This window comes from Plasmopara halstedii (genome assembly GCF_900000015.1).
Source record: "Plasmopara halstedii genome assembly, contig: Scaffold_262, whole genome shotgun sequence".
Taxonomy (NCBI): Eukaryota; Oomycota; class Peronosporomycetes; order Peronosporales; family Peronosporaceae; genus Plasmopara; species Plasmopara halstedii.
In genome coordinates, this window is record NW_020187183.1 from 94069 (window position 1) to 111149 (window position 17081).

Genomic DNA, 17081 nt, shown 5'->3' on the forward strand with positions numbered 1-17081 from the left:
TATCAATAATTCCCCGGTCATTTTCAAGTCAAAGTTACAAGCAAGTGTCTCATTGAGCACGGCTGAAGTCGAGTACGTGGCTCTGACGCTCTGTACCCAAGAAATACTCTGGATGACGAATCTGCTCCATGAGATGAAGATCAACATCGACTACCCGGTTGTCATCAACGAAGATAATCAGAGCGCGATCGCCATTGCGAAGGACAACGGGTATCAGAGTCGCGCGAAACATATCGACATCCGCTACAACTTCGTCCGCGAATAAGTGTAGACCAAGTCGATTGAGCTCAAGTATATCGAGACCAAGTTACAACTTGCCGACTTCCTAACGAAGCCAATATCGACGAAGCAGTTTGAACTCCTGTTAGACAAGTCCAACATCCGGAACTCCCCGTCGAGGAAGAGTGTTGAAGTCAGCAAGGTTTGTCACTTTGACGTGATCAAGGATCAGAACCAGCATCAGGTTGAGGTTGAAGAAGGTTACGCCTAAGTTTAAGAGTAGGCTAGGAACCATTCATTCTAGAGCGCGTAGCAACCAGTCATTTCAAACAGCATAAGTAGGAGTCAATTACTTTTTCCATTTTTCACTCTCCGTCAAAAGTCTCCTTCTCATCCTCTCGACTCTCAAAACTTAAGAGCACCAAGTTTGTCGATACAATAGTAGCAGACCGGGAACCTAATGAGCACTGTAACATCCTACTAATGCCTACAATTATCAAAACGGATGGCTCACTACTATAAATGGGAGCGAGGTATTTATTGTAATATTGGGGTTGTACCTTACACTTCTGTGCAATTATGCGGAATGCATTCTGTACAACTGAATGATATTTGCAATAACGCTTTTGAGCTGCGTAAGCATCTAGAAATACCAAAATATCGGCGCAAATGAACAATATTTAAGAAGAGTTCCCGGTATACATCATTTTCGGTCCCGCTTCTGGATGAGTGTATGAGCTTTACCTCTTTGCATTGTATACGCGGACTATAGAGTCAAAGCGTTCTCTGTGCAAGGTGCACGGCAATCCCACTGAAATATACCCGTCATACCAAGCAGATAAAAGAGGTTACGTTTTTATTATCACAGTGCGTGTACCGGTAGCGCCCTAGCCATCTTTGCTATGACTCAAGTAAGGCAAAACTGGCTTCCGTGTTACTCAAATCAAAGTTGGCAAAGAGTCTTGCAGCTGTAAGTTTCTACAGTCTGTGCAAATATAAGAGGGCATCAAAGAGTGACTGCTACGATGCACAAGTATCTGCAATAAAAATCACTCATAAGAAAATTGACGATCTTTAATGCAAAACGTACTTCAAATTCGCTCCATCTTACATTATTATAATTTTTCTAGAGAAATACACTCGTACTGCGTGAGTGACCTGTAACCTCATTGCCATCGTCACGTCACTTAACGCTTTTTGTTCATATTTATGCCCTTCTTCCTTCCTTATCCTCAATATTTTAGATCTGTTCTGACAACAAAAGGTGGTAGTCGAAACCACATACACTTTTGTCGACGACGTAGCACGAGATGTATGCTGATTATGCGCTTTGCGAGCTCACACGCACCCGAAAAGCACGCTCAAGCTCCAAATAGCTAGATGGTTGTTTTTATCGTTTAAATCCGATGGAAAGCGAATTCGGATAGTTGCTTGTGCCTCTTCACCAACATACCACATTCCTTTATCGCATTGTTCACTCACTCCGTTGCCTACATAATGATGCCACCGATAGTCGCGAAATCGACTGACGGAGACTCTAATTCACCGAGCGGGGTTGGTGCAATAGCGGGCGTACGTTTCTCTTCGCAAAAAAGTTGTTTTTGTTATGACAATGACTTTGTGGCTTTGCAGAATAACTCTTCGCCTTGGATGTCTTTGCCATCATGCTGTAAATCTCAGCATCCACGTCCGATCCAGAGCGGAGATCACGCGTCTTCTCGCTGAGCTTGTAATGCAATTCTTGGTGGCTCTCCATCAAATCCAGCTCGGCAAGAATTTCATTGATCTCGTCCACCTGCTCTAATTCCAGCATCTCAGTTGCGGTCAGTGGGTAGTACGCAGGATCAAACAGTTCCTCATCCGGAATTTCAAAAAAAGTCTCCACATGGTCAGCTATAACGAAGCCTGACTTTCCTGGTGAATGCGGACGCTTCAAATAGTAGTCGTCCGTAATTGTAGGCAGCCAAGTCATGGACGGGTAGAAGGGAGGAGCTAATGCATCCAAAGTTGACGATGATTGAGGAGAAGACACCATTCTTAGTTATGTGTTTCTAGTGCGCAGCCTGAAGAAAATTAGACAATGACAAAATTTGGTCATGGAGACGAGGGTGCCCGACTCCTCGAAGGGATGTTTTAAACTAATTTAAGTTTATTTAAGTTAATTGTAGTAAAAATAATTAATCTGGCGAATCATATTGAATCCCTACGCCTAAAGAACAATTTCGCCTAGCCCCGTGAGCTGAACTTCAACGACTTTTAAGGTTCTTAGGCGTTTGAATCATGCCTTTATTTAAAATTTTGTGATGGTAGAATCAGTGCCGGATCAAAGTATTTATACATTGCAACATAATTTTAGCTGTGTGAAGAGATGGGGCTACACCCTATACACGATTACCACTTAGACAGTTGTAACAGTCAAGCAAAGAGTATAAAAACATCAAAGCAAAGCTATCTTTGCGATACTTGCTATTACTATGCACAATTTCAGAAGTTTTTTTAAGCTGTTCAAGCCGTAATATTGAGCTACAACTTTGCGAGTTAAATTGCCACTATGTGCTTCCTCTGAATAAACTCTGTTTAACACAGAAAGCTAATACGCAGTAATTGGAACTTTAATGTCAATTGTTGGTAGGGGAGGATTCCTGGATCATGATGATTTGTGAAAAGGCAATTCAGCGGATGCAATTTGGTTTGTAAGATGCTGAAATATGTGAAGCGTTTCACGCCAAATTCATATCTTTTCAAAAACAATGAGTATCTGGTATGTACTCTGCACCAAGAGGTAAAGTTTTTCAGCAAACCATCAAATGATCACACAAATATAGGTATGTACGTTATCCCCACAAAATGTTTGATGTGTCAGCAAATTAGAGATGAGAACCTGTGCCAAATGCTAATGACATATGTACACGACATATGAGTCATGCTCAACTACGTTTATAATATTACGTATGGTAAAATCGTAGTTGACAAATGTGTATTGCTTGCAGATGATGAACGTGACAAGCCGACGGCTGTGAAGATGGCAGGTATATAGAGCAAATATAACCACTAAATGTTCTAAGAAAGCCTATACATTCAGTTGTGTAATGCTTAGCCAGCATAGTCTATTCATTAAATTTAGAACGGATGGTTGGAGAATCTTGCCGAATCAAGACGGTAAAATGCCGTAGATGCATTAAACAAAACGGATTTACCGTCAAGCAGCGAAGTATATATCAAAATCATCTATGGTTACAGAATCCACTTTGCGAGCACAGTAGTTGAACTTCGAAGTACGTTATTGAATGCATAATGGCCCTGAACAGTCAATCGATCTAGATGAAGACGAGTTCGGATATTTGTACTAGCATATTCGTACGTAACGTAAAGACGATATTATCGAAAGCAAATTTGACATCTCCGATTCTCTCGTCCAAGCATTAGACAGCTTAGTGCAGTCGCGATGATATTTGATGAAAGCGCTCAAGACAATGGACTTGTAAGTTTGGCGGCGTCAGTTAAATCAACGTTCCTCTTGAATTAACGTTTAAGTTTTTAAGTACAGTGGCACAGACGTCGCCCATTCTTGTCACATACTAAAGAATTCCATACTCAATACCAACAGACCGTTAAAAGAGATTATGGCCCACTCAAACCTTGACGCGGTGTAATTGTGGTGAATCCATGTGTGCCCAATTATAAGAGATATCATTTCGAAAGTGGGCCTTACAGGCGTTTCAAAAGCTGCATATTCTGAGATTTTGATGAAATTTAACACTAAATTATAACTTAGTAGGTAAGGTATTATATGATCACTGTTGTCTGGTTCGGTAGCAACACCTGTACTTGGAATTTAGTCCACTTGAGTATTGCATACGTCATCGTCAAGTACGGTTGCAGAATATATGGATTAATTACTGCATCTATGGGGTATTTTGTTGCTGTTGTGAATGTACAAACAATATCGTCTATTCCTTCCGCAAATTTATGCAACGCTATTGAGGAGACGTCTAGTGTATACATGTATGAGATTACCCGTAAGTAGGAATTTGGTAGGTTGGTGTCGGGTAAAGAAAGAACAAATCATGTTGAATGTGTAGATCTGAAAATAATCATGAGTTTGATTCGGAGATAGTGAATACATAATTTGCAGTAGAAGCATTGTGCTAAATATTCTGTTAATATCTAGCAACTTAACGTCATATTTGCGATCACTGGAATATTTTATTTCGGTTACTTCAGTCCAGTTGCACTATCGTCGCAGGAGAAGCTTAAAATTTCACAAAGGATGATACGTCATTCAAGAAAAAAATGTTCAGTATCACAGAAATGCTTAGGTAATCCTACCCGTTATGTACAAGACCACTAGTATTAAAAAAAAAATCTTGCTCTGACATAATCAGCTCAATGATAAGCATTGATAATGTCGTTGAGCATTTGTCCAGTCGTCACAAACTAATTTCATACAAGTCTAAAGGATTTCCTCCTTAAATGAGCGTGAAGTGATACTGGACCTTGTTTGTTGCGATACAATTCCCACGAACGTTTTCTCTACTGAATCATTCAAGCAAAATATTTCAGGCAAAAAAGAAAAAGATCCGACGATTTCTGATACCTCGTCTCGTCGCGTGCACGACTCTGTACCGTCGTAATCCCATTATACACGATTTCGTCGTCGCCTCTTTATCGTTTCATTCTCGTTTTACCCAAAAGTCAACTACAGGATTTGTTTTCTCCATGAATTCGACTGCTTCCTCGTTTGCTACAACTTTAAACTGGCATGATCCTACTGACGTTCAAGTTCGAAAACTCATGATGACGCGTCTACGTAGCCATCCAGCTTTAGCACAGCACCATCCGATCCTGCAGGACACGAGTACCCATCCGTCACTTTTGCAACGCCTTGAGTGGATGTTGTACCATTGTGCCGGTTCGCTAAGTGAGTATCTTCACCAGCCATCACTCGAGAGACGCGTTCAAAGTCTTGTGACCCACTACAAGCGAAAGTGTTCAGATTTGGAGCCAAGTGATACAACTCGCTCGTGCAAGCGAACGAGGTCGCGAATAGAAATCTGTGAAGACAATTGCCGCATCTATAAAGCTACAAACTGTGTATTTGATAGCAATATCGACTTGTTGCAACAAGTTTACAGTTTTCTAGATGGAATGGATATTTTAAGATCTCGTAGCGTCAACAAGTTCTTGTACTTGCATGCACCGTCGTTGGTCAAATCTTTACATCTCGACATTGGGTCGATTTCAAGCACAATTGCTCGAAAGGATCAAGTGAATGGACTAAATACAATAATTTTAGAATGCAAGAACTTAACAAGTCTACGAATTTCAAATCAAGCGAATCAATTAAATGTCAAAGCAGGCGTCGTCTTTCCGCGAGCATTAGCTTCGAACGAGAAAACAACATTAACGACGGCTTCGTATGGCTACTACGTCGTTTGTGCAGTTGCCAACGCACTGGAAGCTGGAGCATGTCTTTTGCTTGAGAGATTGGAATTAGTGGCTCCATTTCATTTTGCCACCGAAAGTGACGCCGTGATTGTGTTGCTTCGATCACTGACAAATCTACATACAAACTTTAGAAACCCATTGCAACATTTGGTGCTTGACGCGACCTTTCTTGGGGACTGCGGGATTAGTCAAATTGCTGATTTGTTTGAGACCCACATTTCGTTTTTTGAGCGTCTACAGACGCTAACGGTGCGAAACAATTTCATGGGTGAATCTGGTTGTCGCGCATTGCTGGAAGCCATTGAAACGTTTAGTGAGCTGCGAGTACTTGACTTGAGTCGCAATATCTTGAGCAATACGGACGCATTTGCTCTAGCGGATCTACTTGATGTTTCAGTGACAGATTTGAGCATGGTAGATATGGATGAGAGCTGGGAGGCTTTATCGCTCGATAGCGATCACTTTTGTATGCTAGGACTTGCAGGACTACGAAGTCTAAAGCTTCAAGAGAATTTTATCACGTGCGACGGCTTACACGCCATTACAATTGCATTGTGCTCTCGAAAAGATTTTGTTGCTACAGAGGGGGATGTTGTTGCCGATGTTGACCAGATTACTGAAGACAGAATGGATGAAGAGCACTATTAGCACAAAGATCTTGTCACTGTCGACAAATTTGATAGGTTTCAATAGTTTTGTATGAGTCTATTGTTTTATTTAACAAGATTGATTCAGAAACGATCACGACGCTTAAATTAGAACTTGTACATTTGATTTCCAAGACTTTGTTTTCGCCACACCACTTAAGGTGGTCCTCAGATGCAATGAGCATACTGCATTGGCAGTTGACGTTGACGTACTAATATTCATTACTTGAGATAGAGATGATTGATCAAAACGACAAAGACGAGAGTGAACGACGATTACTTGAACAAGAGTTGGCTTCAGAGTTGGATGAGTTGACCGCTGACGATGTTTGGCTCGATGACGGCAATTTTAACGATACAATTGTCGATGATAAGTTCGAGTACGTTCGCTTGGATCTTGACACGGTGCTAACGCGAGTAACGAAGGGCTTTTTACACAGTCATAACGAAACGATTTCCACAAGTTGGAAGCTATTGCTAGAAAGCCTTGAGCGAAATGACTGTGAATTCTATAAACCATGCCACGAAAACTTGCACGAGCTACGTGCATCTTATCTAGATGCTACAATTGACGAAAAAACGCAACATGAACAGAAAGTGAATGAGAGAGACACTGATAGATTAGTAGTTCAAACACGCTGCAATGCCCCTGCTGTTCCTCATCAGACTATTAATGAGATTGAAAGTCATGACACACTGCGTAGCGAGATCGATGTTTTGAAAAAAGAGCGTGATGACGACTTACAAGTCACTTCAAATGCCATTTGTGAGAATTTGACGCATTTTGTTTCTGATGAACCTGTTCGAATTTCACCGCGCTCGATTTTGGATTCGGATCAAGACCTTCAAACGTTACCAACTGATATATCTTCCTTAGCAATTTCTGAAGAAGAACGAAATGCACTCGATCAAGTAAAGCAAGCAAAGCTTAAAGCTATCGCAATGCAACATGAAATTCGAATAACGAGGCGTTTAACGGCTCAGGCGCGAGTCGAAACAGAACACGCAGAGACAGCAAAATTGTTACTCTGTTTTGAAGAAGAATTTCAAAGTCAAGAGAAAAATGCAGCGATGCTACGTCAGGAGGCCCATGAGCGGTCTCAATTAGCTCTCGAAGAAATTCGTTGTCGACGAGTTGCTGCTGCGGAGCGTGAAGTTGAGGAGCGCGTGTTGATGACGTTGGCTGATAAAGATTCGCAAAGATTTGCTTTTGAAATTGTTTGTGTGCGAAGAGAAGAGTGTTTGATGAAAGCCGAAGATCAAGCTGAAAAGCATCGGATCTGGATATCACAACAAAGACAAAAGATTGTGGCTCAGAATTGCTTTGCGCTAGTGTTAATTGCTTTGGTTAATTTTCACACACGTCGACAAAAAGCTCGAGAGCAAGAGAATAAACGAGAGCTCCGCGAGTGCGTAGAAATGCGAGCAGAAGAAGCCAGGGCACGACGTGTGAGTGTCGAAAAACGTCTGTTATATGAGCAGCAAGAGCGTGATAGAAATCGAATTGGGATGACTGCGGAAGATTTACTGTCAAAGGATATTGAAACATGCATCCGATATGAAGAGGAGGAGAGATGTCGGCAATTAACGCGTTGCAAGAGCATGCAGATGGAAGAGATCCAATCACGCGCTGGATGGGCTTTCATTGCACATTTGCGACTTCAACAACAACAAAACGAAAATCACGCACGCTTTTTCATGAATCAAGAAGAATTGCGTACTCGTATTGCGTGGAATTATCAAATTGAAGCCAAGAGACAAGAGTGCGAACGAAGTCTTCTAGCGATATCGTCAGCCTTGCAACGACTTGGACGCGTATTAAAACGACATCAAGTTGAAGCATTTTATACAGAATGGAAGATGTGGCTTGAGCACGAAATTACTTGGAATCGTGTGCGAATGGAGGTTGCAGAGAAGGCCGCAGAAAAAATTCAAACATGGTATCAATTGTATCGATGTAAAGGGCAAGAGAACATGGCTGTTCTTTGTCTTGAGGAAGAAATTGATAATGAACCGCATGTAGCTTGTGAAGATGATGAGGAGGAGATTGTTGAGCAAAAGGTTTATGAGACAGCGGAGGCTCATGGGGCAGCTCTTTGCGTACAATCCGCTTTTCGTGGTTTTCACGTGCGACGAAAGTATGCTCATGCATTAGCGCTTGCCATCGATTTTGGAACGAATGACGATGAACTTGTGATGGATGGTGTGGATATAGAAAATTTTCTTCAGCTTCCACCTGAATTGACCGATGGGTGGGAAGATCCCGTACTTCCAGTAATCATCCAAGAACAATATTCATCGAAAACTAAACATTTTGACGGAAATTGTAGTCACGACATCGACAACAAAGTGAGATTATTACCTCGATCTGATGTTGACATCCCGTTAAAAGAACCACATTTGGCAGCAACCTTGTGGAATAAGATGAAGCGTGTAAAGCAGTACCAGCAACAATCCCGACTAGAGCGCCAACGCCAGCGAGATCCAATCTATCGGGTTTCAAAATTACTGCAGCGCAAGCCTCCGACTTCAAGTAGTGTTCAGAATGGAAATAACCAGAGCAGTAGCTCGGCTAAAGAAGTTCAGAAAACGACAAATTTTATCTCATGGTCAGTCACTACCTCTTCAAAAAAGAAGCCAAAGGTGAAATTGCCATCACTGGTAGAGCGACTACGAAAACAAACAATGGCAGAACGATGATAGATGTATTTGATTAAGTATTTATAAGGAGTCACGCTGATTCTATCTCTTGCGGAGCAGTGAAGTCTCTTTGGTTTGACGCATCATTTGCACAAACACGTCAAAGTCGGCAGTGGCAACGAGAATCTCAGAGCACAATACAGTTCCGGATTCACGATCGACCTTGTAAGCATGGCGCACAAGATTGTAAAACTCATGCACAGTTGCTCCCTGAGATTGGATATACGCTGCCAGACAAATGTAAGCCAATGCAGTTATTTATTTTTCTTTATTGTCATCACCTTCAAGTTTTGTTTCAAAAAGAGCGAGAAATTTGTTATAGATATCCGTGTACCTGCAAGCATTTATTCGTGAAACTTAGTCCTTTTGCTCATCCACATTGATTTTCAGGCTCACATACTCAAGTTTCATTTCATCGCTGTTCAGATCAAAAACATGACAATGGCGTTCGGCAAAAGTCTCGAAAGAATGTGCAAAATCATCGTTTTCGAAAAAGTATGTGATGACCTTATCGACTAGATCGCTTTCCGGTATTTCCGCGCTGCTTTCGTCGTCGTCCTTAGCACTTGCCTTTTCGTGTCCTGCATAACTTTTAGCTTCACTGAAAGCTCTGATATGACGTTTGTCTTCAGCCTTATCGTCCTTATAATCTTTGGTTTCCATAGCCACGAAAATGGCTAAAAGTTTGGAACATGAAAAAAAAAACAGTTTCGAAGATATAGACTCTTCACGAGTATAAAATCGCGACAAATTAGACTTTCGCATGCGACTCACGTGCGTCCCATATATTGAAACATCGCGACACTACTTAAAAAAAAACACTCATCAGGACCTTTCGTCAGCAAAACGATAAATGTCCAGCATGACTTAAGACCGTGGACATTGTAAATGCAATACATGATAATACAAGTGAAAACTTTCATTTGTCTGTAGCTATTAAAGTATCCAATAAAATCCTGGGATTCCAGCAAATGGGAATTAATGAGTACTCAAACGTCTAGTAAAATCATGTCAATGGTTTTGTTTGATATCCCGACAACAAATGTGCAATCATCCGTAGTATTTATTAAGGCGCCAATCAGTTGACACACAAATCAGCACCATTTCCACTCTTCTTTGATTATTTTGATGACTTCCCTGTTAAGCAGAATTAATCATCTCGTCGTCTACATCTGCTCATCCTGCGGCTCCTCCGCCACTTGTTCGTCCTCTCCTCCCTCGTCTTCCGTTGCGTACAGCACTTTGAAAATCGACTGTGCCAGAGGATTCGCTTCGGAATTTTCTGCCGACTGCAACATAATCTCCACTTCCCGAAGTTTGTTGAAGTAAAAGTCACGCTCTTTTTCTAAGCTTTCGACCATCGCACGCAATTCTCCGCCTTCATTCGTCAGTGCTTCATTTGTAGCCGTAAGTTCCTCCAATTCCTTTTCTAGTGGAGCAGTGGCCGCTGCAACAGCCGCTTCAGTGTCAACTTCTATTTGTGCGGTCATCGTCGTCGTCCCAATCGGACGTCGTGAAGCTCCAGTCGAGGTTCTTCCAGCTCGTGCAGCTGTTGGTGCTCCCGGTGGCGTCCGTCCGACTCTTGAAGTAGTTGCGGCGCCCACTTTTCGACGCAGTGGCACCGCTGGACCAGCCGCTGAGGTACCGCCATACTTTTGCGTATACTGTGCGCCACCTTTTCCTTTTTCTCGTTGTGCCACGGGGTCATACGGCTGACCAGATGCATTGCGTTCATAAAAGGCTTTAAACCATTGCATAAACTCAAGATTGTCTTGGTATTTCCCACGCACGAGACGATCAACCTCAACGTGTTTATCAATCTTTAGTTGCATGAAAGCCTTCTGAAGCACTTTATAATTCTGAATGTATTCATAGTCTTTGTTTGCTGACCAGTCCACTTTGCTCATTTGTACTTTGCCAGGGTACATGGCGTCCAAGATCTGGCACGCGACGGCCCCAGTGCACGTCTGCTCAACTTTGGAAAGCGAGATACCGCACAACGTGTTGATCCAGTCCAAAATTTCCTTACGTCCCACGAAGTACGTGCCGTCCATGAGGCTCATGCTCTGGTCAGCCATCGCAACACCGGTTGTAGGATTGCAAGGTGGGTTTTGGTGAAGTGTCGGTATTGCATTTATCTTTTAAATGACGTATAGCCGGATAACATTTACTTAAATTGGAGAATATGTTAAGAAATGTATTGGGAACGTTTAAATAGATGTAAGGCGACTTAATGTACACATGTTAAATCCCGAAAGCCATGGCCAAGAAGAAAGGAGGTGCGTCACCTACGGCTCTACGTTTGATTGCACAATATCTAATGTAATGGATACGCATGGATGCAGACTTAATATTAAGAGCTAATACCGGCAAAGGCATAAAGCTTAAAAAGGGGGGTATGTTCAAGGCGCTAAAGAAACAAAAAAAGAGGTGCGTATGTAGTATTTAGCAATTGTACTAATCGTATCTGAATTCTCGTTATGCTTCTTGCTTTCTCGCAGAACTGGTGTCATAGGACTAGACAGAAGCGACCCGCATAGCAGCAAACGCAAAGCTAAGATGGCAAAGCGCTCGGCTTCAGCTTCCGATGTTTATCGCAATTTTGACGAGCGTATGAAAGCTAAGAAGGCGCGACGGTCTGGATTAATCCCTAAAGCTTCTGCAGTAGCAACTACAAATTTTGTAATGGCAGCTCCCACTTTTCAGCTGTAAGCAATAAGCGTCAAATTCTTGGAAAATGTCCCCATTGCTAACGCAACGCTCATTTGCCATAGAAATTTAACTTCTGTACAATCAGCACCGGCTCCGCGTGAAGTGGACGGCTTTCCTGGATTTATATCGGCGCTAGAGGCTCCAAAGGATGCACCAGTTGTAAATTCAAATAAGCAAGTGTGCAATACTCAACGGATGCAGTCAGAATATTGCGGAAGTAACGTATTTGCAGTATTAGATAATGACGACGAGGACCAAAGTTCTGCACAGAAGATGAAGCTTCCACTAACACCAGCGTATATACGTCCCGCAACGTTCACGTTTGCGACAGAAAAGTTTCCCTTTTCGCCACAGACTTTGGTACAGTCGTCCCTGAAGTCTTCGCTTTACCAGAGCATGCAGTCATCAACAGTTATTCCTGAGATTGATCCTGACTTATGAGCATAGCTATAAAGTAAAATTTATAATTTTTGAGCTCTATATTATTATATTCTGTGCTGTTGCTCGAAGAGAAAAGGCTGGCGCAACGTTCGTGCAACCGTAATCTGTTGATGCGTCGCAGGTGCTTCTGTACGGATTTATGTGTCTCTTTCAAAGAGGCTCTTTGTGCTTTGTACAGGAGAGAAGGTCAGAATTGTAGTTATCAACAACATCGATTGAGTTACGCCAGTGTTCGTGATCTGCTACGTGAGACAATCAAACTGGAGTGAGAGCCCTAGTCTTCAGCAGAGGAAGTAGCAGCGTTTTAGGTACGATGGGCAGCGCCAGCAGCAAGTCAGGCGACGCTAACCCCAAGAACTTGGGTGCAGACCCGAACGATCCGTATGCGTTCCCACTACACCATCGTCCGTACTACAATCAGATGCAGCAGCAACAAGGTCGTAACTACGATGGTACTAAGCAAGGAAAGAATTCTTCAAGCTTTGTTAACCAACAGAATAGCACTGAGGCCATGGAAGTAGACCCACCGACCTCCTCATCCTTGTCATATGCAAATAGAGAAGTGTCTGATGTAAAGCATTCGGACGTTAAGGATGGTAAGCAAGGCAGTGAAGATGATACACAGACTGAGGAACTTACAGTGCCACCTAGAGAAGACGTTGTGCCGATGGTTTTTAAGTGGGAGCATGGCGGTCGCAACGTGTTTATTACAGGCACGTTTAATGGGTGGGACAAGCAGTGCCCTATGCATCGGTCCGGTAATGATTTTACCTATATTGCTAACCTTACACGGGGCAAACACATGTACAAGTTTGTTGTGGACGACGACTGGCGATTTGCCCCGGATCAACTCACAATGGCAGATGTGGAAGGTAACGTGAATAACTATGTGGATGTATCGGAATTCGCTCCACTTTCCGACTTTGACGGCAAGAATCAACTGCAGGGTGATGATGAAGACCCAGACAACCCTTATGCACGGTATATTCCCGAGATTGATGAATACACGAAAGAGCCTCCTCCACTCCCACCACATTTGCGACACATTATTCTTAACAAGGTAAAGCACGCTATATCAATGAACATTTTAATGCTAGCTCCTGATTTTGTGTATTCGCTACATACGTGATATTAATTAGGCTCCACCGACAGTCGATGGCCGATTATTGCCTGTGCCACAGCACGTAGCCCTCAATCACCTCTACTGCACAGCAATTAAGGACGGTATGATGGTGCTTGGTATCACCAATCGTTACAAGCAAAAGTTCGTGACTACAGTTTATTATAGTCTCATGCCCGGCGCGAACTAAGTGGAACAGTGGATATTTTGTAGAAGGCATTTCAGGTAGTTATGTAGTCGGGGGACCACCGTCGCAAATGGTCCAAGTGTTGGACGCGGCATCAGGCATGCAGTGCGCGTGTCTTGCTCCTTTAGTAAGAAGTAGACAGAAAACTCTTTTTTGATTCGCAGCCATCATTAGGAAATGGCTTAACTTAGGAACGGCAGAGTCTTTAGCAGCACGATGCTAGTGTTGGTTTTGATCCTTTCACTCGCGCACCAGCACAATACAAAGCACAAAGCCGTCTTGTCATTTACTGTAGTATTATCTCGCATGCAAATTATATGAAAACCTCCTACTTTGCTTCATCCATGTGTTGTCATTTCCTTCATCTTCTATCGTAAATATGACCATCGGCACTATAGCGCAGGAGTCAACTGCTCAGACGTAGAGATCGGCCCACAAGAGGAGGAAAAGAGTGCCAAATCCCAAAAGCATAGCCGAAATTAATGCTAGAGCCAGCTCCACTAAAGCATTTTTCTTGGGAGCTACCGCGCGAGTGAAGAAAAGCGCCATAAATACGAGCCCCGTTAGCAAGAGTGTGGTCGTGAGAAATCCGTAGCGCTTTGGATTTACTGGACTCGTATACGGAATTTCCTGTATCGCAAAAGAACCACCATAGATTTAACCAATGTACACAGCAAAGATTACGTTCTGTTTACCACGTACGATTTCCATCGTCCGCAAAGTGTTGAGATTTTAGATTGACACGTATGGGATCGAAATGGAAAAGTATTATGTGATAGAGGTTTTTAATCAGAATCAAAGTCTGGTGTGTATTATCGTGTATGCCCAGCTTAAATACGAAAGTTTACTTGTCTTCACTAATTGCCTGTTGAAGCCGTTCCACGAGTGTAACCTTGAGTCCTTTAGGATCGAGGCCGCGCTTTCGTAGCTCTGACCGTAGCTCTGCTACCTTCATCTTTGCAACATATGCGGTGGATTTATCTGAGGATACGCCAGGCGATTCAATCTCTGTAGTGTTGTTTAAAACAACATCAGCATCTGGATGCTCTATGCGTTCGCTCTGCACCTTATTAGCAACCTCATCACACTTCTGAGAGCTTTCATTCATCCCTTCTTTCTGATCTACAGCTTTTTCAACCTGTTTTCCACGATGAGAATTTGAATTTGATGAGTCACTTTGAGCCCTGCTGTGATCGTTCATGGTCTGAATTTCTTCTTTCCGATCACTACTCTTTTCGTTGTCATCTTTCCCGTTGTCCTCTCTCCTCGTTCTAGAACAATTGCCATCGGGTGCCTTGTCTGACACAGAACTCTGCCGGACCAACTTTAAGTCTTCAGCCTCAATCTGCAATTCGTGATTCGATCCTTCCGACATATTATCACCATGTTGCTGTCCTACACTCTCGTCTTTCTCAGCTACTGGTTTGCTCCCATCACTCATGTCTTCATTGTCATCATTTAACTTATCTTCCTTTTTCGTATTAGCCGCTTGCTCGTTTGCGGTTTTCTTCTTCTTGATAATTTCTAATTGATCCCGTAGAGTCTCGAGCTTCGAAGCATACTCAGCTTCTGTTTTGCGCACTGTTTCTTCATGAGTCTGACCACTAGCTTTCGTCTTGGCTTCGTGAGCTTCCATCGACGCTGCCACGAGCTCCTTGGTCTCTTCACTGTGTTTTGCAGGAAGATAGTAAATAGGCGGGGAAGTGATCGTAAGCAGAAATTTAGATTGACTTTCACCCTTCCGGATCGTCTGCAAATGCTCCAACTTAGCTCGTGCAATTTCCTCGCTACGATCAAGCTCAGTCCGTGCAATTGACGCCTCTAGACGATCCACTTCAGCTTCAAAACGTGCCTGATTCTCCAAGTATTGACTCTGCATCTTCTCCTTTTGTTCAGCCTCTTGCTGTTTTGTATCCTGGCGCTTAAACAAACTGGTATCCTTCTCAATTTGCCGCTTTGCCTTGCCCAAATGTCCCATTAGTGCTCCAAACATACGTTTACTTCGCGCAATGCCGTCTTTTTGTGCATACGGCGCAACTGCGCGTAGCTTTCGCTCCTGCGCATGAGCACTGGAAGCAGAGGGGGAGACAATTGAGGATGAAGTGCCATTCGAATCCATCTCCTTTATATCATGAGAACCATCAGGTCTAGTCACAGCTGAATGCAATTTCTGTTTTTTTAAGACACTAGTTTGGCGATTCTCTTCATTATCGCGCTTTCCCCGCCTTCTTGAAGGATTACCCCAACTGTTGCTTTCCTTAGGATGAATGTGTCGATCTGTGCCTCCTGAGCGCGCTTTTGGCTCACCGCCAAGTCGATCAAAGACACTCCGACGACCAACTACACGTCCATTCGGAGTTGCACTACCTCGACGCTCTGTAATGAATACAAAGACGCATACGAGCAGTCAGATGAAAGATCGCACGGCAATATTGAGCTTTTATTCATCGCTTGAAGTCCTAGATCTATCAAATATATCGAAAAAACATACTGGAGCTGTTGAGTGCCTCTCGCTTATTTGTCAACTCCTGGAGCTCGAGGCGCAAAGCTCGCTCGTCCGCCAGTACTGTCCGATCCGCCATAAGTGAGGGGTGGTCGGCCTTAAATTTTGAGGGGGATAGTAGTCAGAGCAACATTACATTTTTATGTTGCGCGTGCTGAAAAGACACACTAGCAAAAATGGCAACTAATGACGCTGTTGCCAAGGCACTAGAGCGGCTACGCTTGAAAAAAGAAAGAATTCTTAACAACAATGATGATGAGATGCCAGAAACAAAGACTTCTACGCCATTATCCATGCAAGTGGCACAACCTGCCTCTGGATTTCAGCTTATTTGCTCAGGAGAAGTCGAAAGCGTGCATGTATATTACTGACTGTTTCAAATCGTCTTTACAAGGTTCTTAAGATATTGTTTTTTGACAGTACCCGGGTGTCACAAACGTGTACTGTCGATATTCAATCACCCATGGTGTTGACTGGCGCGTACTTCATGTAAGTCTTTCATATCAATCGAATGCAAGAAAAGTTGACCAAGTATTGACTATAGGGAGCAGAGAATGGACTTTCACAAATTGCATACCTGGGTCGTAATGAAGATGAGATCCTTTTGAATTTTCCAATTGACGTGTCATTTAAAAGCACCAACCCGTTCGGCTGGCCACGTTTGGTGCTGAGTCTATACGGGCTCGATGGACTGGGCCGTGACGTAGTGCGAGGCTACGGCTCCATTGCATTCCCTGTCACACCCGGCTGCTCGAGGCTTGAAGTACCGCTCTTTCGACCGATATCGTCATCGCGAATACAGCAGTTTGTAGCCTGGTTTACGGGATCGCCGCCTGAATACTTCGACTCGAAATTCATAGCACAAAGCGATAGTCGCGAAGTAACACGAGTCACATCTGCAGGCAAAGTACGTGTCTTGTTAAACGTGGCTACATACGGAATGAAACAGTATGGATACACATAAAAAAGATGGTCTCGAGATATACCTTCACTTGAACAGACCATATTAAAAATAACAATTAATTATCTGCTTCATTATTTAGGGATAACGCCCTCCCGGGAAGCTTGGGGAGTATGATGCTCGCCCAACGCTTTCGGCAGGCG

The 17081-nt window shown here is 43.1% G+C and overlaps 10 protein-coding genes across 10 annotated transcripts; 5 read left to right on the plus strand and 5 right to left on the minus strand.

Moving 5' to 3' along the window:
- Positions 1–1756: 1756 nt before the first annotated feature.
- On the minus strand, positions 1757–2254 carry PHALS_04461 (uncharacterized protein; the record flags this gene model as incomplete). Its single annotated transcript, XM_024722272.1, has 1 exon — positions 1757–2254. The coding sequence occupies one exon, from the start codon at positions 2252–2254 to the stop codon at positions 1757–1759; it is 498 nt and encodes a 165-aa protein (XP_024573364.1).
- A 2684-nt stretch (positions 2255–4938) lies between these two features.
- On the plus strand, positions 4939–6315 carry PHALS_04462 (Leucine-rich repeat, ribonuclease inhibitor subtype; the record flags this gene model as incomplete). The annotated part of the gene is made up of 1 exon (XM_024722273.1): positions 4939–6315. One exon carries the CDS (start codon positions 4939–4941, stop codon positions 6313–6315), a length of 1377 nt encoding a protein of 458 aa, XP_024573365.1.
- A 236-nt stretch (positions 6316–6551) lies between these two features.
- Positions 6552–9014, plus strand: PHALS_04463 (IQ motif, EF-hand binding site; the record flags this gene model as incomplete). The annotated part of the gene is made up of 2 exons (XM_024722274.1): positions 6552–6694; positions 6755–9014. The coding sequence occupies 2 exons, from the start codon at positions 6552–6554 to the stop codon at positions 9012–9014; spliced, it is 2403 nt and encodes an 800-aa protein (XP_024573366.1).
- Positions 9015–9056: 42 nt separating this feature from the next.
- Positions 9057–9677, minus strand: PHALS_04464 (Uncharacterized conserved protein; the record flags this gene model as incomplete). The annotated part of the gene is made up of 3 exons (XM_024722275.1): positions 9057–9241; positions 9296–9348; positions 9415–9677. The coding sequence occupies 3 exons, from the start codon at positions 9675–9677 to the stop codon at positions 9057–9059; spliced, it is 501 nt and encodes a 166-aa protein (XP_024573367.1).
- A 503-nt stretch (positions 9678–10180) lies between these two features.
- Positions 10181–11092, minus strand: PHALS_04465 (microtubule associated protein eb1; the record flags this gene model as incomplete). Its single annotated transcript, XM_024722276.1, has 1 exon — positions 10181–11092. The coding sequence occupies one exon, from the start codon at positions 11090–11092 to the stop codon at positions 10181–10183; it is 912 nt and encodes a 303-aa protein (XP_024573368.1).
- Positions 11093–11274: 182 nt separating this feature from the next.
- PHALS_04466 (uncharacterized protein) lies at positions 11275–12167 on the plus strand (the record flags this gene model as incomplete). Its single annotated transcript, XM_024722277.1, has 4 exons — positions 11275–11293; positions 11360–11444; positions 11516–11722; positions 11789–12167. The coding sequence occupies 4 exons, from the start codon at positions 11275–11277 to the stop codon at positions 12165–12167; spliced, it is 690 nt and encodes a 229-aa protein (XP_024573369.1).
- Positions 12168–12480: 313 nt separating this feature from the next.
- Positions 12481–13648, plus strand: PHALS_04467 (5 ampactivated protein kinase subunit beta; the record flags this gene model as incomplete). Its single annotated transcript, XM_024722278.1, has 4 exons — positions 12481–13227; positions 13307–13431; positions 13487–13579; positions 13639–13648. The coding sequence occupies 4 exons, from the start codon at positions 12481–12483 to the stop codon at positions 13646–13648; spliced, it is 975 nt and encodes a 324-aa protein (XP_024573370.1).
- Positions 13649–13888: 240 nt separating this feature from the next.
- On the minus strand, positions 13889–14185 carry PHALS_04468 (transmembrane protein 258; the record flags this gene model as incomplete). Its single annotated transcript, XM_024722279.1, has 2 exons — positions 13889–14104; positions 14177–14185. 2 exons carry the CDS (start codon positions 14183–14185, stop codon positions 13889–13891), a joined length of 225 nt encoding a protein of 74 aa, XP_024573371.1.
- Positions 14186–14318: 133 nt separating this feature from the next.
- Positions 14319–16056, minus strand: PHALS_04469 (SAP domain; the record flags this gene model as incomplete). Its single annotated transcript, XM_024722280.1, has 2 exons — positions 14319–15850; positions 15966–16056. The coding sequence occupies 2 exons, from the start codon at positions 16054–16056 to the stop codon at positions 14319–14321; spliced, it is 1623 nt and encodes a 540-aa protein (XP_024573372.1).
- Positions 16057–16153: 97 nt separating this feature from the next.
- PHALS_04470 (b9 domain-containing protein 1) lies at positions 16154–16941 on the plus strand (the record flags this gene model as incomplete). The annotated part of the gene is made up of 3 exons (XM_024722281.1): positions 16154–16336; positions 16398–16466; positions 16522–16941. 3 exons carry the CDS (start codon positions 16154–16156, stop codon positions 16939–16941), a joined length of 672 nt encoding a protein of 223 aa, XP_024573373.1.
- Positions 16942–17081: the final 140 nt, after the last annotated feature.